The 23,710-nt window shown below is 38.6% G+C and overlaps 3 protein-coding genes and 2 long non-coding RNA genes across 14 annotated transcripts; 3 read left to right on the top strand and 2 right to left on the bottom strand.

Annotated features, from left to right (window-relative positions):
- Nucleotides 1–7,503: 7,503 nt before the first annotated feature.
- LOC108821765 (chaperonin 60 subunit alpha 2, chloroplastic) lies at nucleotides 7,504–10,395 on the bottom strand. Its single transcript, XM_018594761.2, has 9 exons — nucleotides 10,263–10,395; nucleotides 10,007–10,172; nucleotides 9,696–9,817; nucleotides 9,385–9,592; nucleotides 9,151–9,296; nucleotides 8,737–9,043; nucleotides 8,401–8,651; nucleotides 8,070–8,273; nucleotides 7,504–7,989 (listed from the first exon to the last, which is right to left on the bottom strand). The coding sequence occupies exons 1-9, from the start codon at nucleotides 10,308–10,310 to the stop codon at nucleotides 7,699–7,701; spliced, it is 1,743 nt and encodes a 580-aa protein (XP_018450263.2). The 5' UTR covers nucleotides 10,311–10,395; the 3' UTR covers nucleotides 7,504–7,698.
- Nucleotides 10,396–10,608: 213 nt separating this feature from the next.
- LOC108839956 (NADH dehydrogenase [ubiquinone] 1 alpha subcomplex subunit 8-B) lies at nucleotides 10,609–12,009 on the bottom strand. The gene is made up of 3 exons (XM_018612745.2): nucleotides 11,912–12,009; nucleotides 11,579–11,796; nucleotides 10,609–10,968 (listed from the first exon to the last, which is right to left on the bottom strand). The coding sequence occupies exons 2-3, from the start codon at nucleotides 11,767–11,769 to the stop codon at nucleotides 10,836–10,838; spliced, it is 324 nt and encodes a 107-aa protein (XP_018468247.1). The 5' UTR covers nucleotides 11,770–11,796; nucleotides 11,912–12,009; the 3' UTR covers nucleotides 10,609–10,835.
- Nucleotides 12,010–13,469: 1,460 nt separating this feature from the next.
- Nucleotides 13,470–15,675, top strand: LOC108833583 (uncharacterized). Of its 2 annotated transcripts, none has more exons than XR_001946718.2 (6): nucleotides 13,470–13,712; nucleotides 13,807–13,892; nucleotides 14,019–14,284; nucleotides 14,371–14,510; nucleotides 14,603–14,696; nucleotides 14,805–15,675. It is a non-coding gene; the product is annotated as an uncharacterized LOC108833583 (long non-coding RNA). The 2 variants fall into 2 exon arrangements; XR_001946719.2 differs by having other exon boundaries at nucleotides 13,475–13,712; nucleotides 14,019–14,241; nucleotides 14,805–15,672.
- Nucleotides 15,676–17,330: 1,655 nt separating this feature from the next.
- Nucleotides 17,331–19,645, top strand: LOC108822764 (uncharacterized). Of its 4 annotated transcripts, none has more exons than XM_057001905.1 (8): nucleotides 17,331–17,488; nucleotides 17,565–17,912; nucleotides 18,131–18,245; nucleotides 18,411–18,723; nucleotides 18,800–18,872; nucleotides 18,963–19,053; nucleotides 19,132–19,211; nucleotides 19,291–19,645. In XM_057001905.1, exons 1-8 carry the CDS (start codon nucleotides 17,462–17,464, stop codon nucleotides 19,423–19,425), a joined length of 1,182 nt encoding a protein of 393 aa, XP_056857885.1. In that variant the 5' UTR covers nucleotides 17,331–17,461; the 3' UTR covers nucleotides 19,426–19,645. The 4 variants fall into 4 exon arrangements, with proteins under 4 accessions (XP_056857885.1, XP_018451440.1, XP_018451437.1 ...); XM_018595938.2 differs by having other exon boundaries at nucleotides 18,408–18,723; XM_018595935.2 differs by having other exon boundaries at nucleotides 18,131–18,251.
- Nucleotides 19,646–20,661: 1,016 nt separating this feature from the next.
- LOC108840887 (uncharacterized) lies at nucleotides 20,662–22,415 on the top strand. Of its 6 annotated transcripts, XR_001948015.2 has the most exons (7): nucleotides 20,663–20,893; nucleotides 20,983–21,224; nucleotides 21,323–21,347; nucleotides 21,439–21,496; nucleotides 21,605–21,715; nucleotides 21,972–22,098; nucleotides 22,181–22,415. It is a non-coding gene; the product is annotated as an uncharacterized LOC108840887 (long non-coding RNA). The 6 variants fall into 6 exon arrangements; XR_008942918.1 differs by having other exon boundaries at nucleotides 21,323–21,496; XR_008942917.1 differs by having other exon boundaries at nucleotides 20,983–21,347.
- Nucleotides 22,416–23,710: the final 1,295 nt, after the last annotated feature.

The following is a 23,710-nucleotide window of genomic DNA, read 5'->3' as shown; positions in this document are numbered from 1 at the left end:
TGTTTCAGTCTACAACAGCAAAAAGAGCAAGGGCTGTACTTGCCAAAGAGTCAGCCTGAATATTTTCTAGCCTTGGAATAAAAGAGAAAGATAGATGACAGAAGAGAGTGGCAAGGTTCCTAATGTCTTGGAGGATACCCGCGATCTCGTTCACGTCTTGCTCTTCACGCAGAGCGGTAATAAGGACTTGACAGTCCGAAAATATGTTGAGACCCTGGAGGTTTAAGTCTCTGGCTTTCTTGAGAGCTTCACGTATGGCCAAGGCTTCGGCCACCAGCGCTGAGGAGATGTGTGATCTGCTAGAGGATCCACGACATAACACAGCTCCCTCTTCAGTCTTGATGATCCATCCCATGCCTCCTGTTTGCGAGCTTTCCTGCCAAGCACCATCACACCAACACTTTGGTGCTTTCAACAGTCTTGAACTTACATGAGCTTTTTGTTTTATCAGTTGCTTCTTCTTTGTATTCGCAGACTCCCAATCTCTTGCTTCCTTGACTGCTTTGGTGATAATGTCCTCCACCTTGTATTCCTTTCCTTCAAAAACCAGCTTGTTTCTCGCTAGCCACAAATTCCAGATTAACCATGGGACAAGGGGAGACTCTATGATTCCTAGGGGCGGTTGGGAAGCCCTTTTAACAAAGCTCGCGATCCAGATCCTGATCTGTATCTCCGGAGACACCCCTACCATTGGTCCTGCAAGTGGGGCTTTACTCCAGAACTCTGCTGCAAAAGGACAGGAAATGAACATGTGGTCTATAGTTTCCAGTTCTCCACATCTTTTGCAACTAAGTTCTAAGTTTATCCCTCTCGTAGCCAGGAGGGAACCCACAGGTAGTGCTCTGTTAAGCATTCTCCACAGGAAGTGTTGGATCTTTGGGGGAATATGGAGCTTCCAAACCAAAGCCATCCAGTCAAACTGCTCATGGGGGGTGGTATGTTTCTCCTCAAAAATCCTTTTGTACCCTGACTTTGATGAGTAAACTCCTGATGGCTCAGGCAACCAGACTCTTTTATCACACGTTTTGAGGGAGCTCGGTATGATAAGTCTGATGATATCCTCATAATGAGGTAAGTGTAGACGGATTTGATCCAGATTCCACTCATTTGACTGGGTGTCTAACAGATCCACCACCTTCAAGTTCTGATTGGAGAAGGTTGGTGGACCTATTGGCGTCCAGGGGCGAAGGGGGGAGAGCCAATAGTCTGACCATACACTGATGCTGTCTCCATTTCCCACAATAAAGCCCAGACCCTTTTCTAGAACCCCTTTCCCAGCCATGATGCTCGTCCATCCGTGGGAAGATCCCGACTTCTCGCTGCTCTCCAAGAAAGAGCAATCATGGAAATATTTACCTTTGAGCACTTGGGATAGCATGGAGTTCGGATTACTGTGGATTCTCCAGCTAAGTTTTGCTAGTAGCGAGTCATTATAATCCCCCAAATCTTTGAAGCCTAGCCCTCCCAACTGTTTGGGTTGCGCCATAGTGCTCCAGGCCACCCAAGCAATCTTTCTCCTATCGGGTGAGCTATCCCACCAAAAGCGTGTGAGAATGGACTGTATGCGCTTGCACAAAGAAACTGGAATTTTGAAGCATGACATCGAGTGTGTAGGTAGAGCAGTCAGAACCGATTGCAGCATCACATGCTTCCCCGCACCCGAGAGGAACCTAGTTGACCAAGATTGGGCTCGTTGTCTGATCTTATCCACCAGGCCTGTGAAGACATCTTTTTTCCTCCTACCAAACGTTTCTGGCAGGCCAAGATACTTTCCCATCCCACCTTCTTTGTCTATTCCCAGCGATGCTTTTACTCTCTCTTTAATGCTTGCCGGAGTTTTTGATGAGTATGTGATCGTAGACTTGGCCAGATTGATGCTTTGCCCCGAGCTGATCTCATATTTCTTCAGGATAGAAACAAGTACTCGACAGTTCTTCTCGTTTGTTTTGCAAAATAGCATTGTGTCATCCGCAAACAAGAGATGATTAACATACGGGCTTCTTTGTGAGACTTGTAGACCGAGGAGGCTGCCGTTCAGCTGAGCGTTTTTGCATAAACCGGACAGGACTTCAGCGCACAAAATAAAGAGATGGGGGAGAGTGGATCTCCTTGGCGAAGACCTCGGGATGGGGTGACATTCCCGAGTGGTGCACCATTTATGAGGAAGGCGTAGGACACCGTGGTGACACATTCCATGATCCACTCTATCCAGATTCCTCGGAAACCCATTCTTTTCATAACCTCTCTCAAGAACCCCCATTCTATGCGGTCGTAAGCCTTGCTCATGTCAGTTTTTATGACCATTGAGCATCGCTTCTTTGCTTCCGAGCACTTCAAGTAATGGAGGGTTTCATGTGTGATTAGTACGTTATCCGACATTGCTCTGCCTGGGACGAAAGCTGTTTGGTGCTGAGATATTAGCTCTGGGAGGTACTGCTGAAGTCTTTTGGTGAGGATCTTTGCTATAATTTTGTACCGTACATTGCAGAGAGCAATTGGCCGGTAATCCGCTGCAGTCGTTGGAGCCGAGATCTTTGGTATCAAACAGATGTGTGTCTCCTTGATCTGTGGCGTCAAAGTTCCCGAGGTGAAAAAGCTCCGAATTTCTCGGTAAATATCAGACCCCAAAAGGCTCCAGAAAGACTGGTAAAAGCTGGCCGAAAATCCATCGGGACCCGGTGCCTTATCTGCATGTATGGCAAAAATGACGGCTCTCACTTCATCTTCGTCAGGAATACTGCAGAGATTGTTGTTCATTTCCTCAGTTATGCACTCTGTAATTGTTTCCTCTACCGTGTGATAGTCCTCATTGCTATTAGTAGAGAAGAGTTGCTGGTAGAATTTTCCAAAGACCTCACTTATCTCTTCTTCCTCATAAACCGGGACTCCTTCTGCGTTTTCTATGGCTGTAATGCTGTTCCTCGCCTTGCGATCTTTAGTAACAGCGTGGAAGAAGGCGCTGTTTCTGTCTCCTCCTTGCAGCCATAGGATTCGGCTTCTCTGTCTCCAGAACAGTTCCTCCGCCTTGTAGGCCTTGACGAGTGCTTCTGTGAGTTCCATGATTTTGCCAGTATCGGGGGTTGTTGCTGATAATTCCTCCTCCAACTCTTTTTGCCTCTGTAGTACTTCTTTTGCACTAATCTCCTTTTGCTCTTTTGACCATCTTATGATCTCGCGGCGGCATCTAGAGATCTTAGTTTCGATGGTCTCGTCATCCTCCTTTCTCCATGCTGTCTCAATGATTCTTCTCGCCTCCTCGTTTTCGTTGAGCCTTCTGTCATAACGAAACGGTCTTCTGCGCTTTAGTTTCGAAGCATCCAAATAAGTCAATAGAGGACGGTGATCCGAGCCCTCATATCGGAGGTAATGGCAGCAGCTAGCTGGAAACATGTCCGCCCAAGCAATGTTTGCTAATGTTCTATCCAGCCTGGATTTAATGTCGTGAGTGTGCCGTCTTCCTCTCCAAGAGAGCTGGTTGCCAGTATGCTTGATGTCCCACAGGCCGTTAACGGAGACAAAACTTCTGAAAGGGATAAACGAGCCCTCACTTCTTTCTGGGCCTCCTTCTTTCTCTGTATTGTCCAAGATGTCATTAAAGTCCCCTGTTATGGCCCAAGCTGAATCTCTGCCTTGGCCCATAAGCGAGATTTCATCCCAGAATGCTGCTCTCTTCTCTTGCTGTGGGATTCCGTAGATAAACGTGATGTAGAAGGCTTTGTTTTTGTAGATTACGCTTGTGTCTATGCAGTTGGGGGATGACTTCAGGATCGTTAAGTTGACCTCATTTTTCCAAAGAAGGGCCAGTCCGCCGCTGAGCCCTGAGGGTGGTACTAGGAAGTGGTGGTTATACTCTGGAGTAATAAGATTTGAGAGTACAAAATCATCTTGATTTTTAGTTTCCATAAAGTACATAATGTCCGGGGCTTGAACACGTCTCAGCTCCCGGACTCTAGGAACTGTCAATTCACTTCCCAATCCTTGACAGTTCCAACTCAAAATAGCTAAGGAATTAGGCTTGGTGGATTTTGAAAATCCACCTTACCTCTACTTGTTCCTGCTATATTCCCCATTCCAGGAGCAACAACATCCTTATTACAAGGTAAATTTTGATCTTGACCAGTCTTCTCAACACAGAGGCGCTTCTTTGCAGGAGGTCTGCCTCTTAGCGCAATTTGTTTAGACACTCGTAGTCCTTGCACTGGGCTTCTGTTTCCCCTAGTTCTGGTTGATCCTGTCACTTTACCGGTGGGGGGTTTCTTTGTCGCCTTTTTTGCTTGGAGAGCCAATCTTGCCTGTGCTGCTTTCCCCGCTGCCGCTCTGGGAGGGTTTCGTTTTCTTTCCGAAGCTGATCCCAAACGTAGGGAGGCTGGAGTTCTTTGTGGCTCCTGTTGCTGGTTGCCTCCCGTATGGTCATCTCCTATAAGTGGGCTTTGATGATCTTCCTCCATATATCGGACTTCTACATCCTGCAGCCTTGCCAGGAGAGAATCTGAGAGACCGACATTTCTTTGATCTTCTTCCATGGGTGGTTGAATTCTTTCTAGCGCAGAGATTCTGTCAGCAGACTGGTTGGTACCTTCCTCTAGTCTTTCGAGGGCTGATACTCTAACCCCTGGCTGATTTGGCCTTTCTTCAATCCGCTCAAGGGCTGAGATACGTTCTTTGGATCGACTGTTAACTTCAACAGGTTCCGGAGCAGCCGGTAAATTCATAGCTTCTCTGTTAGGCCTAGGAGGCGGAGTTCTTGAGCTCTGGGTTCTTTGTCCTGAGTTTTGGTGTCTATTGTACTCATTACTCCTGGGAGGCGGGGAGGGTCCTCTGCCTGTTCTTCTACCAGGGGAGTGATGACGGTGAGATAGGAAGCTATGGTGGGAGGACATCTCTCTGTCGTTATGTCTCTCTCTCCTGTAATCTCCATAGGCTCTTTTTCCCTCATCTCTTGATCCAAGGGATCTTGTTCTCTCATTTAGTGGAGCTCTGTTTCTTTCTGGTTCCTGCAAGCGGGAGTAGACAGACCTTTGACTGCTTTGTTGTTGTTGTTCTCTAGTATATGAGTTCCTTTCCCTAGAGCTAACTGAGTTGACTCTCCTGGAATCATGTTTCCGACGATGCTCTTCCAACTTCTTAAGCGTGTTATGCTGACTGATCCCTTGAGTTACTATCTTTGTGGAGGTTCTGTCCCTATTCAGAGGGCAAGTTTCTTTCTCGTGGCAGAGAGAAAAACAAATGAAGCAATGCTTTTCTAATTTCTCGTACTCCAGGTCAACCTTAATCACTTCTCCTGCTCGCTCAATGGGAAGACGCATCTCAAGCTTCTTCAACCCGTCAATGAGTACTCTGACTCGCCCATGTTCTACGTCTCTGTCCAAGACATGCCCAAGTTCGTCGCCTATGGCTGAGAAAGTTCCTTCCGTCCAAAAGTGTAGGGGAAGGCCATGTATCCTGATCCAGAAAGCTATCATCCTAGGGAAGGAGTTTGAGACTACCGGTTCCCATCGTTGGAGGAGTATCATCCATCGTTTGTAGTGGTAAGGTCCCTTCCTGAGCACTGATTTTAACGCTTCCTCTGAGGTGAAGCGGATTTGGAATAGTTCGGGTCCTAACTCCCTTCCCGTGAGCTCTTCCTCGACATTCCAGTACTGGACTAGCCAATCGACGACCCATTGCGTCTTCTGAACTGCTGGATTCGTCACCCTTCCAATGAGGGTTAACTTGTTTTCTTCAATCAAAGCTGCGTTGTCGTCAACTGGAATCCTAACTGGGATCCGGGCGCTCCCTAGACGAATCTTCTGCCCATTTCCCCTTCTCTGCTCGCGAGAGTCTGTGAGCCATGTTTTGTTGAGCTTGACTTATGAAACAGAAAAGTTGAGTTACTGCTAGAGATGTGAGACAAACTGTAGAGAAGCTGTAGAGAAAATCCTCAAACAGAGGTAAATCTGGAAAAGCAGTAGATGACTCAAAAACCACCGTACGAACTTCGGAGACCTTAAAACCCTAGCAAGCTGATATCCCCACGGAGAAAGGAGTGTAGGAGGAGATTAGCCGTGCCGGGATCTACCATCTGACCGAAGGAAATGTTGATCTGGAAATTTTTTAGGTCATCGGAAGAATAGAGACGGCGGTGCTCTTCTTTGTTGCGGTGGTGGTGGAGTTTCTGCGACGGAGATTTACTGCTGCTGGAGTCGGTAGGCGTGCATCGGGGCTCGGGCCTGAGAGAGAATTTCTATGGAATTTCTATACTCGTTTTATCATTTAATAGGCGAATTTCAGTGGTACTACTTTAGAAAGCTTATGGATCATTAGTGACACACAAACATGAATAGATCAATATTCTTTTTGTCAACCATTGAAGAATACTGTTTTCATACATACAAATTGTTGATATTTACTTTATAATATGCTTTACAATTTTTAAGTCTTCAAATAAGCATGAGTAATAGACACGACATTAGAGTCGTTGTAGTGTGTCCCAGACCAAATGCAAAAACATGTTGAAAACAAAATAATTATATTAATTGAAATGTTAAAATAAGTTTAATGAAAACAAGTTTGAAAGGTTTTATAAACTTGATTGAGGCGAAGGAGTGTGTGTGTAGTAAGCCAGGTAGGAGTGTGGGGCGTGACAGGCACGCGTTACATTGGCCAAGAAAAAACTAAAGAGAGAAGTCGAGTGCAAGCTACGCGAGTTTGAGGAAACCGATTGTTCATCAGTCGTTATCGAAAACGACGTCAGATCAGTGTTATTTGGGACGTGAGCTCTCTCTTCTTTTTTCTTTTTTCTTTTTCTCCAAGAATAATGGTAGAACTTGGCTTGGTCCCAAGTCAAACACCATAGGAACATCGACACGTATCTCCACTTACCATGTGATAACTACTGTATAGCAATAATACATGTCCAGTGATTGGGTGGGTGGTACGAGAATATGTGATGAAAATTGAAAGATTAGCCCAGCTCTTGTTAGGGCAAGTCCGGGCCCAAGAGAAAATGACGACATCATGAACAATACATGAACAGATGAAAACAAAAAAAAGGCCACTCTTTGTAACATTGGATGATGCAAATCAAATGCTTTTGAAATCTTTCCTTTCGAGACAAATTTCTTTACCACTGTATAAAGTGTCATGACATTGACTCCACGTCCACAATAGGCATTCCAGAATCTAGATCTGTAGCTTCGGAAATCATGTTGAGTGATGAATGTTAGACGTGTGCAATACTTTATATTTCCGAAGTTACTTTCAGAACTCAAAAAACATCGCTATGGTTTCATAGATTCTACAAAGATGAAACTCTTATTTTGAGGAAATTAGTATTTGATCACACCTTGTTACATATTTGATTAAATTAAGTCGGTTATAAACCAGTCACTTGATAAGATTTTGTGCCAAGAGTTCAATTAATATATAATCGAATGATATATCACGCTGAATAGTAACAAGGGCTTACAACGTTTGAATTTTGCATTAGAAGGCACATCTCTTGTTGCTTCGTCGGATAATTGATGCTAACAATAAGCTTGGCTTCCACAATAAGCAACAATGATTACAATATTCTTTTTCATTTAACCCTGTGCACTCACCACTGCATCACAGATTCTGAGGCCGTTTTACTAATGACGACCAAACCAAACACCATTTTGTGAGCAAAGGTTTGGATTTAGACAAAACTTGCTAAAAGAGTCTGGTTTTTATGCTTGGTTATGAGGTGGGTATGCCAGGAACTTCAGGAACCGCAGGTTTAGGCTGCTTGATCTTCTCCACTAGCACTGCTTGGGTCGTGAGAACAATTCCCGCAACAGAAACCGCGTTTTGCAGGGCGAATCTTGAAACTTTGCAAGGATCTGCGACTCCAGCGTTTAGAAGATCCTCATATCTTCCAGACATTGCGTTGTAACCGCTTCTCCATTCGAGTTCTCTGGTCTTCTCCACTACAACTGATCCATCAACCCCGGCATTGGTTGCTATGACCATTGCAGGTGCCGTGAGCGCCTGCAAACACACACACACAGAGTGATAATAACTTTTGAAGGGTCTTTCAAGAAGGTTAAAAAAAAAAACAGGTTTCATACCGTTGCCACTATATCTGCACCTATTTGTTCGTATGAATCTTCCATTAGAGTCTTCTTGATTCTCGGGATCTCGTCTAAAAGATGGATATACGTGGCACCACCACCTGGTACTATACCTTCTCTCATGGCTGCAAACGTTGCGTTCTTCGCGTCTTCTATTCTAAGTTTCCTGTCCTCAAGTTCTGTTTCAGTGTGACCTCCCACCTGAATCAGACACCAGGTTAAGCTGATGCTTTTTAAGAGGACTCAAATAAAAGAACCATCACGAACCGAACATTTTTTTTTTGTGTCAGCATATTGTAAGCAAAGAAGGGTTATTGTAAAACCGGACCTTTATTACAGCCACACCTCCGGAGAGCTTAGCAATTCTCTCTGCGATTTTTCCTGTCATATATGAATTATCTGTCTCAGCTAGATCCTTCTTCATCTGAGCTATTCTTGCTTGAATCTCCGGTTTAGTTGAAGGGTCTGCGACTATAGTTGTTGAGTTAGCTGTGACTGTTACTTTCCTAGCAACACCTAACTGATCTGAAGTTGCGCCCATTAGACTCATGCCTAAATCTCCGGAAAGATAATCAGCTCCTGTTTAACATCATTTGTCACGTTAGCAACTGAGACTTGTAAGTAAGAAACCGAACACGGAAAGTATAAATGAGTTAGAAAAAACCTGTCATGAGTGCGATGTCTTGTAGCAAAGCCTTTTTTCCATCCAACATTCCAGGACATTTTACGACAGCGACATTGATCAAACCTTGCTTCTTGTTCACCACCAGTATCTCGAGCACTTCCGCCGAGATATCTTCTGCGATAATGAGGAGCGGAACACTCAGTTGCGAAGTCTTCTCCAGTAAAGGAACTAGCTCTTTGGCTGAAGTGATTTTCTGATCCGTCACGAGGATTTTAGCTTTATCGAATTCCACTGTAGACTTCTCCTGGTTTGTGATGAAATGAGGCGACATATAGCCTTTGTCAAACTGTACAGAAGAAAACATTCCTCATGAATCGCAGATACTCAATGGACTGATCATCTTAAAGACGGTAAAGGGTGAAAGTGTCATTGTGAAGCATTTGAAACACTAACCTTCATGCCTTCCTCAACTATAACAGATGTTTCTGAAGTGGAAGATGTTTCAATGGAGATGACGCCATCAGGGCCAATCTTTTCCACAGTTTCGGCAATCAACTTCCCCACAAATTCATCGTTGCCAGCAGAGATTGAAGCCACGGCTACAAAACACAAAAATCCCTAGTGAATTATCTCAAACTAAGACTCTGGTGGATCAAAACTTAGCTGAGATAATAAGTAGTAAGTAACCTTTAACATCAGTCTTCCCTTTGACAGGAACACTTTTCATTAGCAACACCCTGACCAACTCTTTAACAGTCTTGTTCATTCCGTTCTTAACGGAAACAGCATTAGCTCCAAAAGCAATAGCCAAAGAGCCAGCTTTGATCATTTCTCGAGCCAAAATGATTGCAGTGGTTGTCCCATCACCCGCTGATTCATTCATTTTAATCGCAACCTAGAAAAACATAGACATAACCAGCCTCAGGGTACTCGTTCTTACTTCTCATTCATGCTCAAAACTAACAAGAAGAAGAGAATAATTTTAGCCACCATATAACCTCTTGGATAAGTGTAGCTCCAGCATTCTCGATGGTGTCAGATAGCTCAATGGATTTAGCAATGGTGACACCATCGTTGATCACTTTGATTGTATCTGATTCAGCCAGCACTACATTACGCCCTGCGTCGTCGTTTTCCACATTAACAAAAAAAAAAAGAAATCATTTCATTATCGCTTAAGAGAGATCTCTAAGAAGGCTTTTAGTTAGCTCTATAATTCAATTCTAATTCACATTAACCAAACTATTCAATGAATAATCTCATAGACACTCTGATTCAAACCAACTATGTTCATAGACTCGTGTCTCACCTCTAGGGCCCAAGGTGACGGAAACAGCATCAGCTAATTTATCGATGCCGGCTTGTAGAGCCTCTCTGCTATCTTTACCGTACAGTATCCTCTTACCTCCTGCCCTCACCACCAAGAGTTTCCTCGCCAATTGAGGTCTCTTCCCCTGATGACCGCTACTACGGCTCTACAAGAGAGAGTAGAGAGCTTTATCGGTCGTTAAATTAGGAAGAATCTCGGGAAAATAGAACCATGAGAAGTAAGCATAGGAACTCACCAAAGAGATTGTTGCCGGCGAAAAGTACGACGGTGAAACGGCGAACATTTCGTGTCTTCCGGTTTATATGGTAGAGAAGCCAGGGAGGTTTTGGCCAAGGGTTTTAATTAGATGAACGAGTTTTCCAAGTTCGATGACCCGGACGAGTCAAGAACGAGTCCTGCATTTTCCAATCTAAGTCCCTTGTGGGCCTGTTCGCCTCTACTTTTAAGAATCCAATAGTATGTTAAGCCCATATAATTTAGGCCCATAAGCCTATAACCATAGCCTGGATACAACTGAAATCAAGATTGAAGACTCTTATAAACAAACACACAGTAGTTGTCAATTATTATGGCAAAAGATATAAGTAAATAAACCAGATTTTTCCTCGTGAAATCGCTTATGCTCTGAGTAAATAACCATCAAGCAATGAAAACTGAGTTATGTTGAAGTCTCTGAGAACTCACTTCGACAACATTTGAAAGGAAAGAATGGTGATGACAAGAATAAGAGGAGAGGGAGTAAAGCTCATTCAAAAATGAACATGCTGCTTTATTAGGAGATTACAAATTAAAACATGAGACAGTAACTTCATTTCAGGGGGCAGACTTTCTCGAAGGCTTCTTGCTCTTTCCTACACAGATCAAACTCATTTGTGTAGTAATACATACACCCAACATAGTCATCCATCTCCTTTTGGCACTTTTGGTGAAGATCCTTCAGCCTGCAAAAATTTACCAATCCATTATGGAAAAAAAAAATGTTTTGCCAGAGGTACTATATAATGTTTGAGTGTGGACAGTCATCGTAGATTTTCAGAATGATGCAGAAATGATATAATGAAGCACAGTATGTATGAGTCTTGTTGATTGATATTATTACAGCATTGTATCATTGTGTAAGAGTAGACAACTATACATCAAACTGAGTCCTAGACTAACTCCCCAAGGGAAATAATTGGCTTAATGACAAGTTGTGAGCTACCTGTCTCTATTTTGTGAAACAGATGGTTACACTCTACTGCTTGGTGTGAGCCAGTATCATAAGGCTAAACAACATTTACTAGTTAACTCATCTGTTCAAAAGTACCTGATAGCTTAAACTACATTTCTTGTGCTTTTCTTATGATCTCATGCTCATGTCTAAGAATAGCTAAAAGCATGTTGGAAAGACAATGGCACAGCTATGTTCATATATATTTTCTCAATTGGTGATCTTCTTCACCAATTGATACTCAGTCAATCATCTTCATCGTCATCCTAAACATAACCAAACCAAGGAAGAACTTACTAAGACTGGAAAAAGAGATAGAAGAGAGATTTGAAGAAACGTACAAGCCAAGGACACAGCGAGTGACGTCACGACCCTTGTCGAGACATTTCTCAGGGTTTGGATCGTTCTTCTTGCATTTGAGAAACGCAACGTTCTCAGGCATACATCTTAGACCTATATGCTTCGCTGAGGCAGTCAACACCGCAGATGTAGGGATCGGGTTCCCCGTCGCGTCCACCGCAGCACTCGACATAGCTCACAAATTAGATTGTCCCTGAGACTGAATCCCAAACGGAGAAGATAAAGTTAATCCAATCTAATAGCAAAGCAAAAGAAAAGGAAACTCAAAATCAAAGACGCTAGTTACTGGGTAGCAACGAACATCTTCATCGTACCTTTTCAACGAATCGATTTGGATCTTCTTCTCCACTGAACAGAGAGAGATAACAGAACCAGGTGAGAGTTGTTTAGATAAAATGGGCCACTCTGGGCCTATCAATATTTAAATGGGCCGGATATCCTTATAAAGCCTTTTTGTTTCATTTTCAGTGTTTCTTAGCTTCTTCTCACTCCCGATTTCTCTCAGCCGTCGTATCGCCGCCGTCTCGTAGCCGACTGTCATAGGTAAGAGTTCCTGCTGCTCCATCTCTTTGTTGATATTCTGTTTCAGTCGGTGAATTTATCCTTCTCAATTTTATTGATCTGCTTCCAAAATCTATGAAAATGTATAGTAAAAGGTTCGTGATTGCACTTTGCTCTTTAGGTTTCTAGGTCTCTTTAGGTTTCTAGGTCGCATGATGGTACAAAATCCATTTCTCCCCTATGTTACCAGTAAATCATAAAACTAGTTCCTGGGGATCTACATGTAAAAACAAAATTGTTGGCAGATCTACATGTAAAACACACAAAATTGTGGTGTTCTAGGCTAAAGTATGTCTCAAGAATGACTGACAACATCTCAGGGGAGGAGTTGGAGAACATAGAAGCACATAAACGAGCCAAGCCATGAAATTTGAATCCTGGGTTCATTTTCCAGGTACTCATAGATGACCTTTGCCAAAACAGAAACTTAAAATAACTAGGAATTTTATCTGAGTTATTTTTTATTTCAAAAGATAAAACTTAATTTATATTTAAACATTATTGGTTTATATTTTAAATTCAATGGTCTGAAAAAAATATCATAAATTTATTTTCTGTAGTCTTGTGATTCTTGAGTTGGTTTAACGATTTCAATTTGATTTTATTTAAATTTTAATAAAAGAAAAAATACATTAAAAATATATTTTTAATTATATTATATTTATTTTAAATGTTATATCTTATCATCTAGTTATATATACATATATATATATATAAATTCTAATAAATTTGAGTTTTTTATTTTATTTTAATATGTTAAACTGGAAAATCAATTTGTTAATTAACTTGATGAATAGATAAATTTAAATAAAATTTTAATCATTTAACTATTAAAAATTGATTAGTGTTATTTTATTTTTGTGTTTGTTGATGCCATATATATTTTTACTCTTATTTAGCCTATTTTTATTATGTGATATATATATATATATATATATTACTTTAATAGTGATATATGAGTTATTAATATATGTAGATAGTCTTACCAAAATAAATATTTATATAGAAAATTTACATTTATGATGATATATGAATTATTATTAATATACTTACCAGAAAATATAAATTTTTTACTTTATAAAGAAACTTTACATATCACATTATTTTCTAAATTATATCTATAACAATAAAGTAGACAAATCTGCCTTCTCCTGCATCCACCTCAGCAAAAGAGAATGGGGCGTTTTTGGACACGTGTCCTAAGCAGAAAAAGTTGAAATCTTTGTTTTTGTCCTTTTGGTAGATGGGCTTTCTATTTCGTTTTTGTTCCTTTGGTACGGGCCTGTATGACTCTAAAACAAAATCGAAAACGTAATACTGCTCTTCGACTTACCCTTCTTCGCACTTTATATATCGATACAAAGAACCACAGAATATGAACAGCTCAATCTTGTGCGTTTTTTTTTCATTGAGCAATTCTTGAATACACACGAACCTAGAAGTCTCTTTCTTTTTTCAGGGGCGTCCATGACGAATGAAGCTACAGGAGGCCCTTTGCCTCCGTAATCTGTCTACGTCTCCTTCATCATCACTGTAGCTTTCTTCGGCGAACTGGTAAGAGATCGAAACCTTTTTTTTACATATTCTTAAAGTTTTTATAGGTCCAGATTTGTTTTGTGATTCGAACACAACTATTCTCTCTTTATAGTAGAGAGCTAGAGACAAGAATTGATTGTTCTAGAGTTTTGGAGTCTCCACTTCCATGAGTCAGTGAAGACCTGGCTGATAGATAAAGTAAGTAGAGGATTCTCAGAATTTCACCAGTCAAATTCATGGTGGGGACATCCTACCAGCAAAATTCGAACATAGACCTTCGAGTTATTCCTGCTTCTTATCTTTTTAGAGTTATTCGTGTTGCAGAACCGTGAAGATCTCCAATAGGAACCCGAGCATAGGAAGTCGTTGAAGTTGGACATGAGGCAAAATGACCAAAAGAAGTGTAGCAGTGGGTCACAATAAGTATAAGCAGAAGGATGAGACAATAAAGGCAGTAAGGACGGGGAGGGATCACAATCGAAGAACCATCAAAAAAAAAAAGAGGAAGGGCAAACAAAACGGCCACCGTGGTTGAGAAACACAAAGTGTATGAGAATGTTAGCTAGAAGAGTTCCAATTTAATAAATACAGTTTAGTGTATACCTGCAGTTAAAATCTTTTATTGGAAGTATGCTCCACCTATGTTAATTGATTTGTGTTCTTCCATGTTTTCCAGTGAAGCTGTGATATGGGGGTATTCATGATCACAATACAGAAGGTAAATTCTTTGTAACTTTTGGAAGCTGTGGGGTTATCACAATCGTGTACTGCAATTTGTTACCTGACCACTGCAGGATTGGATTCATCGCCTTCCAAGTATTTTTCATCATTTTCTCCAAATAGTTTCCATATCAGTTGTTGTATGTCTTCAATCCTGTTATGAGATTTTTGACTCTATATTATTACAGATTCTTTAGATGAAATAAAGATCAAAACCTCCCCAAGGTGGATAGCTTCAGAAGCCTACCTAGCAATGATGACTTAGAGGGAGATTACCAAGATGTAAGGTTCTTGGTTTAGAGAGTTAAAATTGTTCAATTCTACTGAGAAAGATATTTCTATTGAGAAAGATGTATTTATCGTTCCTGTGTTTGCATTTTCTTTTTGTAGGACATGAACTTAAATGTTAACACAACTAATAATGTTAGTCTAGGAGGTTTAAATGATTCCATCAGCGAATCAGATTGGATGGATGGTTCACATCCCTGCTCAACTCAGTGAATTAACTCAGTTCCTGCAACAAAGAAAAGCCACCGCGATCAAACATAGACTGGTGTAACTTGGACTCTACTTCTGAATATGTTCCACTTCAAGCAGAAAGCTAGAGCTGGATATGATGTACAGTCCAAATGCAATTATATGAGGATTCAAAACTTATGAAAGTTTTCTCATTCGTGATCTTAAACGAATGACAAATATGAGCTTCACGCGAAACATCGAGTAGAACCGTGGCGATGATCAAGGGTTACGACACCACCAATAAATCAGGTCGACATCATGAAGGTCAGACCAAAAGCCATCCCAAGAATGGTGATGTTATCAGACAAGTTGGGAACTCAAAACTCCTTGGGCAAAATCAAACTCAACTTACGTTACACTTTACTATTTAAAGTGATGACTCGAGTAAGACGGCATCTATGGTTATAAGGTATGCACAAGCGGATGCTCTGTTTGTATGGAACGGTCGTAGCAAAATGCCTGATTGTAACTGAAAAAAACAAACGCACAAGACGACAAGTTGGTGGCGAGTGAGAATAAAAGTATATACATACCCAATATATAAAGTCCCAACTGTGCACCTGTGACAGAAACCAGATTCTTTTCAGCACATTCCGTTCATGCGCTCATCAATACAAATGTCGCGAATATTTTTATAGTCTCACAAACAATGAAATGTCTGTTGGACAAACTGCCACGAGTAGTCATAGTGAAAAAAGACGAAAAAAATATTGAGACAACATAATCAACTTCTCGATATCATTATCTACATGACCATACTTGCATAAACATTATAGAGTACTTAAAGTTTTACTGAGACCAAAAGTTCGAAAAATAACCATCATGAACAACTTAAGGATGGAGAATAAATGGATCTGTAAAACAAAATTAAACACAACACGACCTATATCATGAAGGACCCATATCATGAAGGGACCCATATCATGAAATAGGAATTAAAGATTTTTTTTTAAACGTAAAATTTAATGTCAACAACTTTATAAAAATAGATAATGCTAACCAACATGTCAAACAACCGCACGAAACACTCAGAAAAAGGAAAGAATTGAATAAATTACATAAATTATTCAACAAAAGACCCATAAACATACGAAAAAGTAGGTTACAATTTCTTTTCACTAAAGCAAAAATCACAACCCAGTACCACCGAAAATGCGTTGTAATGACTCGGTTTTCTTAACCGAAATTAACACCCAATTTTACATGTATATTATTTTCGGTAAGTAGCACGCCGGTTTCTAGAGAAGATGAGACGGTGTTACATCTATATTAAAGACCCAATTTTATGCATCGAAAACCTACCCAAAACTATATATTGAGAAATTTCACAAATATCACGATTTTCACAGACAAGCAGGTGTAATATCATAAAATCAACATTGATACCAACAAAAACTGCACAAGACAACATGGTGTACAAGAATATCAATTTTAAAAATAAGAAAAGAAAACAAAGAGAGTACATATTAAATCAAATTGAAATAAGCAAATCAGAATAATAATTACCTCACAGAAAATTAAATATTATCACAACGAGATAGATAGTATTGATGTACAAACAAAAAAAATAAAAAGAGACATGTCTCACTTCAACTATTGTGTAAAGGGAAATTGTAAGTCGCATACAAGGATGGTGATGTTTTTTTATTTAAAAAGCAACACCAAAACTAGATGCTAATAGTTAAAATAGTATCATGTCAACAATTTGTTTAAAAAATATTTTTAAAATTATAAGAAATATAAATATTTAAATTTAAATTTACTTCATGTTTAAATTTCAACTGATTTTTATAAACAATTTCAACTGGATTTACTTTGTTATGAATATCAATTTTTTATTCTATTTTTTGAATCGATCAATTACAACCACCTATGCTATTCCATATTTAACTTAGACAATTTCAAAACAAATCAATACATTAGATCACTAACCATGGATCAGAGAAAATATTATTCTCTTTCAATATATATTAAATTTTAAATTTTTGAACATATTTTTTTACTAAGTTTATAAAATAAATTGTAAATTCATTTAATAATAAAATATACGAATCCGGCGCGTAGCGCCGGAAAACCACTAGTATCACATAAAAATAGTCGCAGGTATATGTGTCTTCCAAACGAATATGACTTATATCATTTTTTTTAATGAGAATAAATGTGATGACAACACATGTATAAATATCATTTAGAGATAGTTTGTGAGTATATAACTCAAGAATCTTGGGGACTTTTAACAAAAACTCATTAAAAAGGCCAAAAAAGTAGAGATGAGTCTGTGAGTGTATATACCTCAAAGAATCATCCTTGAAGCACACGCATAAAGAAAGTCCTTTCAGTCATCGATTTAGTCATTTAGTTTTTTTTAATTAATTACCACAGAAACAAACAAAAAGAGAGAAAAAAGGGGACCAAACTTTTCAATCCTGTATAGATTGCGTCTCTCGCTGGCTAAGAATCTTATATGTCGGCTGAAACTCATTGAATCACATTTGCTTTCTGGGATTTTGATCAGCTCGACTATTACGATGCAAGATTCTCCTTCTTCTCCTCAGGTATACTCCAAATCTCTGTTTCACAACCAATTAAAAAAAACGATCTGGGTGTATATAAAGATTTGATTTTTATCAGGTTAAAGAACAATCTATTGAAGATGTCTCCAGATCTCAACCAAGAAGTGGAACCCAATTGGATGTTTCAGTCCACAACAAACTCCCAAACCCTATGCCTATAGGAATCTTGAGGAACCTGAGTCTGAAAAGGAAAGCTTCTCTACCAAACTATGAGAAGAGATTGCTACTTAATCCCAGTGTTTCAGAAACCACTGAAAAGCCTAATAGCTCCATTATTAATTCCTCGCCTTATTGGAAAAGATGCTTGTCACTTCCTTCTTCTACAAATGCTGCTAATAAGTTGTCTCTGGCTGCATCTACACCGCCTGCTTCACCTCTGGTGCATGCTGACCCATCTACCTCTAATGTGAGTAGCTGCTTATACTGTACCGGATCTGAGATTTTGGAGTCCATAAACATGTTTAATTTTTTTTTTAACAAATTGTTTTATTTTTTTGTAATTTGGGGTAGTAAAAAAGCTCAGAATTTTTTTAGGGGCAAGACCAATGATGTTTTATGGCGCTGCCACAAAGTTTTGATTTTTCTTTGTGTCATGGCTAAATGTTGGAGTTTGTTTTGCTGCAGAGGGACGGTGCAACGGTTTCAAGATGCTTGTCCATGCCTGGTAGAAACAAAGTCATTGTGCGAGCTGTCTCTTTTGACAACAACAACAAACAACACGTTTCCAATGAAGCAAGTGGTGGTGGTATGTACTATCTGTCCATTTCTTTATGCCTGATTCATGGGAATGTTGATATGAGGAATATGGATTGATTCATAAGAAGCTTTGTCAATTTGAAAGAATTGAATTTTTTGGTCTATATACTCATGTGTGCCTTTTTTCTGTGTGTTGTTTCATTAGCAGATGAAATCACTCCGGTTCCTGCGGAAGAAACAGAAGAAGAGATCCCTGAAGAAGAAGCTGTGTGCAGGATTTGTCTTGATGTGTGCGAAGAAGGCAACACGCTGAAAATGGAATGCAGTTGCAAAGGTGACCTCAGGCTCGTTCATGAGCACTGTGCCATTAAGTGGTTTAGTACAAAAGGAACCAGAATCTGCGATGTTTGCAGACAAGAAGTCAGAAACTTGCCAGTGATTCTGCTTCGTGTCCCGACAATCAATCAGCTTACCACTAGACGGGAACTCACGCAGCAGAATCCTCAGACACAAGCCATTAGGTAATATTCAGAACGCTTTCATTAATTATCTTATCCTTTGAAGAACTCCAACAATTGAAGATTGATAATGTTGCAGTGTGGGGCAAGAGTTTGTAGTGCTTGTACTCATCAGCACAGTCTGCTACTTCTTCTTCCTTGAACATTTACTGGTAATGCTTGTTTTCTTCCCCTGAGATGTTCTTTATATGTCATTACAAAGATTACATGACATGACAAGGGTTCTTTATATGTTCTTGTAGATTCGTGATTTGAAATCACAAGCCATCTTTGTAGCAGCGCCATTTTCATTCACCTTAGCTCTCTTAGCCTCAACTTTCGCCGTTGTCCTCGGTATAATACTGCTATCTTAGTTTTTATCCATCACTGACACAAGTCATGTATTAATTGTTATTATCCCCAAACTTGCAGCTATCAGAGAATACATGTGGACATACGCAGCTCTTGAGTTTGCACTAGTGGCCTTGCTTGTTCATCTGTTATATGTTACAGTAAGTACTAAACCATATAAGCTTTGAACTACTTAAAACACTTAAAGAAAAGTTCTCATGGGAAAGATCTTTGTTACAGTTTGGTGTGCCGGTTGTTTACTCGATGCTTTTCGCGGGGATTCTTGGTTTCGGTATGGCAATGTGCTTAAACCAGCTGTACGTTTGCTACTCTTCTCGGCTCGTGCGAGTTCCACAGAACCGGAACTTAGTATAAAGAAAGTCTCTTCCCTTTTTGTAGTTCTTTCTGTTCTCCCTTGAAAGCTTGTATATGAAAGTGTATATTGCTTGCTGGATAGAAAGATTCATCTGCAACAGTATAAGATCTGTAGATGTATTTGGGTTCTCTGTACGTTTTGTATGAGGAGACGAGAGTTTTGTGGGATTACAATGAACATTATGTGATACATCAACCGAAAGAGCTCTTGTGAATGAGATCAGATACGTCTCCTTAAAAAGCGTTTGTGAGGTTATGATATGTAGTTAATAAAAAAATTATTCAGACTTCGTTTAAAATAAAATGCAATGGCCCTAAATTATGAGACAGTGTTAAAAAAACAGGGGCGTTCCGAGATCGAACTCGGGACCTCTCGCACCCAAAGCGAGAATCATACCACTAGACCAAACGCCCTTGTACGCTAGTAATATCATCGATAAATATTTATAGTATAACCTCAAACGGAAAACGACCAAAGTAAGACAGCTTCATTGTTAATGGTGATGCTATATAGTATTACAAAAGTGAAAATAAACACAAAGCAAAAAGCACAATTAAGTGAAAGGTTCGCCAAATTGATTCGATAGTTTCTAGTCAACTAGAACTGAAGTTATAGACATATTATGATTCAAGAAAGCGAAAGCTACACATTGCACAAATTGCAAAGAATGTTACTACTAACGAAGAAACAAACCTCCTTACCTGAGTAAGTTAGACTAAGATCTTCCCAAGTTATGGGACAATGCAGTTGCATTCTGCTCAACCTATTAAGAATATTATTATGATAATATTGTTTATTTATTTTATTTATAACTGTAAAAATTAAGAATGTTATTTAAACAAAAATAATAATTGGGCTATATGTAAAAATAATGTATTTCTACTTAAATATGTACTTTTAGCTATAATCACAAAAAATAATAAAAAATTATTGTGTAAATAAAAAAAGTTTACTCCTATTATAGAGGAATGTTATATTTTCCTCTAAATATAGAGGAGAAAATAGCAATTCATATTTTAGTAGAATAAATTGAAATGAAATGGAGTAAATTTTATTCTATTATCTTTATATTTATATATAATTCAGTTAACTCTTTCTTCCTTGCGCCACATCAGATGACATATCTCCTCCTTACACTACATCAGATGACACGTCATAAACTCAACGCCTCTCATGCTGACACGTGTCACAGACGAATTGAAGCTCTTCGTTTCATTTAAACGCTGATCATGGTGGGCTTTCTTCTTTACTGCATGTTGGCTTCTGAGTATTGTCCCTGTATCCAGCCCGAAAAGATGAGAGTCGCCTTCTAACCCTAATTGATTTCTGAGTTCTTCGGCGAGAACAAAAATTAATCTGAAAATGAAACAAATCTTGGACGACTACGGCTAAGGTTCACCGGGACTCCGCTACAAAAAGTGATGGACGGCAAAGACGGAGGATAGAGGAGAAGGGACAACGAGATCTGTAAGGGACCCCTCCTATATTAGTCTTAATCATTTTTTTTGTCTCCCTGAATTTATGATCTATTCTTTCTTTCTTTGTTTTTCATCTAGATTTAGCAGTAAAAAGACCGCTTTGTGAGAGAACACTCCTACAAGGGAGACAATAATGAGAGGACTAAATCATCTTCAGATGCTCGAACCAGTGCTCATGCATGAATCGACCATCCTTGCTTCCGGTAAGGTCACACACATCCTTGATTTTCATTTTATATTAGCGGCCTGAAGACCCGTGGGCTGCATACTCAAAGCCAGTATATCCTCTGCCTCACAAGAAGGAGAGTACATCCTGGAAGGTAATACAAAAGGCATGCATCAAACATATTGCTTTTTTATTGAATGTAATCTTCAATTGAACTCATCGCTGTGATGATAAGTTTTGTGTTTCATCCAGGGATACTAATGTGTCTTTTATATTGGTAATTCATTGCTCTTTTTGCTTTTTTTCATTAATTTTGATTTATTGATTCTTTGTGTTTGATGTGATTTGCTATCTTGCATTAATCACAGAGGTACACCAGAACATCGTATTAGGACTTTCACACTCAAGAAAGATGAAGCCATATGCGTAAGTAGACATTCTAAAGTGTCTATATAATTCAAGGATATTATAGGCTGTTCATGAGGCCTGCTTAGTTACTAACACATTCCTAACAATCCAATACTTACGTGACAGTGGGTGCTGCGTTTTGTGTCCGTACGGTAACCATAAGAAGAACGTTTGGCTATGGAGCTATGTTTCTGCAACTAAAACTAAAGAATATATCTTTCATAGCTCTTTCACTTCGTAAGATCCTAATCTCTCTTCCTCTCTCTGATAGTTATCAGACCCTTTTTGGCTTATCATCTTATTAAAATTCTCGATTTCTGACTTGAGTATGTATCCTTCACAATGTTGTGCTTAGTCTCGAGGTGCTAAAGGCCTGATTGAAATTGCTTATTCTTTTTGCTAATGAGTAGTACCAAATAATAATATTTGTTATATTGTTGTTTTAGTTTCTTTGTGAATGTATTCATTGTAAATGTCTTCACTTGGTATCAAGGGCGGCGAGAGCGTGCATATGAAGTTTCTTTTGGAAGTGATCGAAGCCAACAATCATGCATACAAAATGTTAGAATCTCTATCCACTCAGTCAGAACGATATTGGACTCTCCATTAACTCCTATGATGTATGTCAATTTGCTTTCCCTCTTCACTTGAATCAGAATAGATCGCTGTCAAATTATTCTCATCCAACCTTTTCTTAAATAGGGTGCAAGGCAAGTTAAAAAACGATCAATGGAATTGGCGAAAGAGCTTGAACCTTTGCTTTTTGATCAGAACGTTTGTGTACATTCCAATAGATGAATTAGAAGCTGCAACGTTTTCCCCCGTTTAGGAGTTTCCCTCACGGCAGAAGCTTCACTTTGGTTGAAGATGATCATCCATTTTTAACGTGTTGCTGTCATATTATTTACATTCAATGAATAAAAATTACCACGAAGTAGTTTTCATGTTAATCTGTGATACAAAAAACCATTGGTTAATTATTATATCACTGAGAGAGACATGTCTAACAATAATAAGCTCTTTAAACAGTGTTTCAATACTTTGTAGTAAGATTTGAGAACTACCTAAGATTAGTTTTCGGTTTATTATATATAATTCAAATTGTTATTGAACAAAATAGTAAGTAATAACATAAACATAATTGGATATGTAGATATATATATATAATTTGTTTGTAGCATAACTCCAGTGAATTGATGGAGGTTCATATATAAATCAGAAAAGATGTGTGCTGATTATAAAACTTGATCAAATATTTAGAATAGAGTGTGGTAATTCATCTTAGTGATGTTTTTGAGATGTAACTTTAAAATTTGAAATACACGGAGTAGTAAACTCAAAAATTACATAAAACATCGTTAGTTTAATGAATATTTTAAAATTTAACTTAATTAACCTTAAGTCGTTTTGGTCTTAATTTTCATTGTGTAGGTTTTGTTATCATCATCATAGATTACTATATTTTAATATTAAAAATATTCATGGATACATATGTTTATTCAACTCTAATTATGATAGTTATGATGCTAAGTAAAATAAAGTTTTGAGTACAAAATCATAGATTACCTTTTCCTTCTTATACCATTTTCTCTGGTATGTTCTTGGCGATGACAAATTTATATAAGTTTTGCTTTAGAACATCATTTATTCATTGCATAAAAGGTTTGGTGGATTTTAACTATTCGGTTGAGTGCAATATCATTATACAGTTTATATCATGAAAAAAAAATTAATTTGTTTTGTAATAGTAATATAGCACGCATCTATTTCCTAAGATCTCATGGTTGCCTGTAAGATATATTTTCTCTTAAATAATAACAAAACCTACGCAATGAAAATTAAGACTAAGACAAGCTTAAGTTTAAAATACTCATTATAACTAATGGTATTTTAAAATACTCATTACAACTTTATATTCAACTAGGTAATTGCCCGCGCTACGCAGCAGGATTTTATTTTACTTTTTAATCAAATAATTTAATTTTGTTAATTTTGTTAATTTAGTTTATACTATAAAACTGTAACATAATATTTCAAATTATAGCTAACTCTAATATAAATATTTTACAAAATATCTTTTACATTTTAGATAGACAACATTCTATTTAAAGAGTTTCTATTTATCTTTCGTTAGTTCAAAATTTTGTTTGTACAATAGTTTTATAAATTATTTTCATACTTTTAATTTAAAAAAATAATATTAATTGAAATGCTACACATTAAAAATATACA

This window comes from Raphanus sativus, chromosome 2, assembly GCF_000801105.2.
Source record: "Raphanus sativus cultivar WK10039 chromosome 2, ASM80110v3, whole genome shotgun sequence".
Taxonomy (NCBI): Eukaryota; Viridiplantae; Streptophyta; class Magnoliopsida; order Brassicales; family Brassicaceae; genus Raphanus; species Raphanus sativus.
The sequence above is the reverse complement of the archived record's forward strand: the minus strand, read 5'-3'. Positions and strand labels throughout refer to the sequence as shown.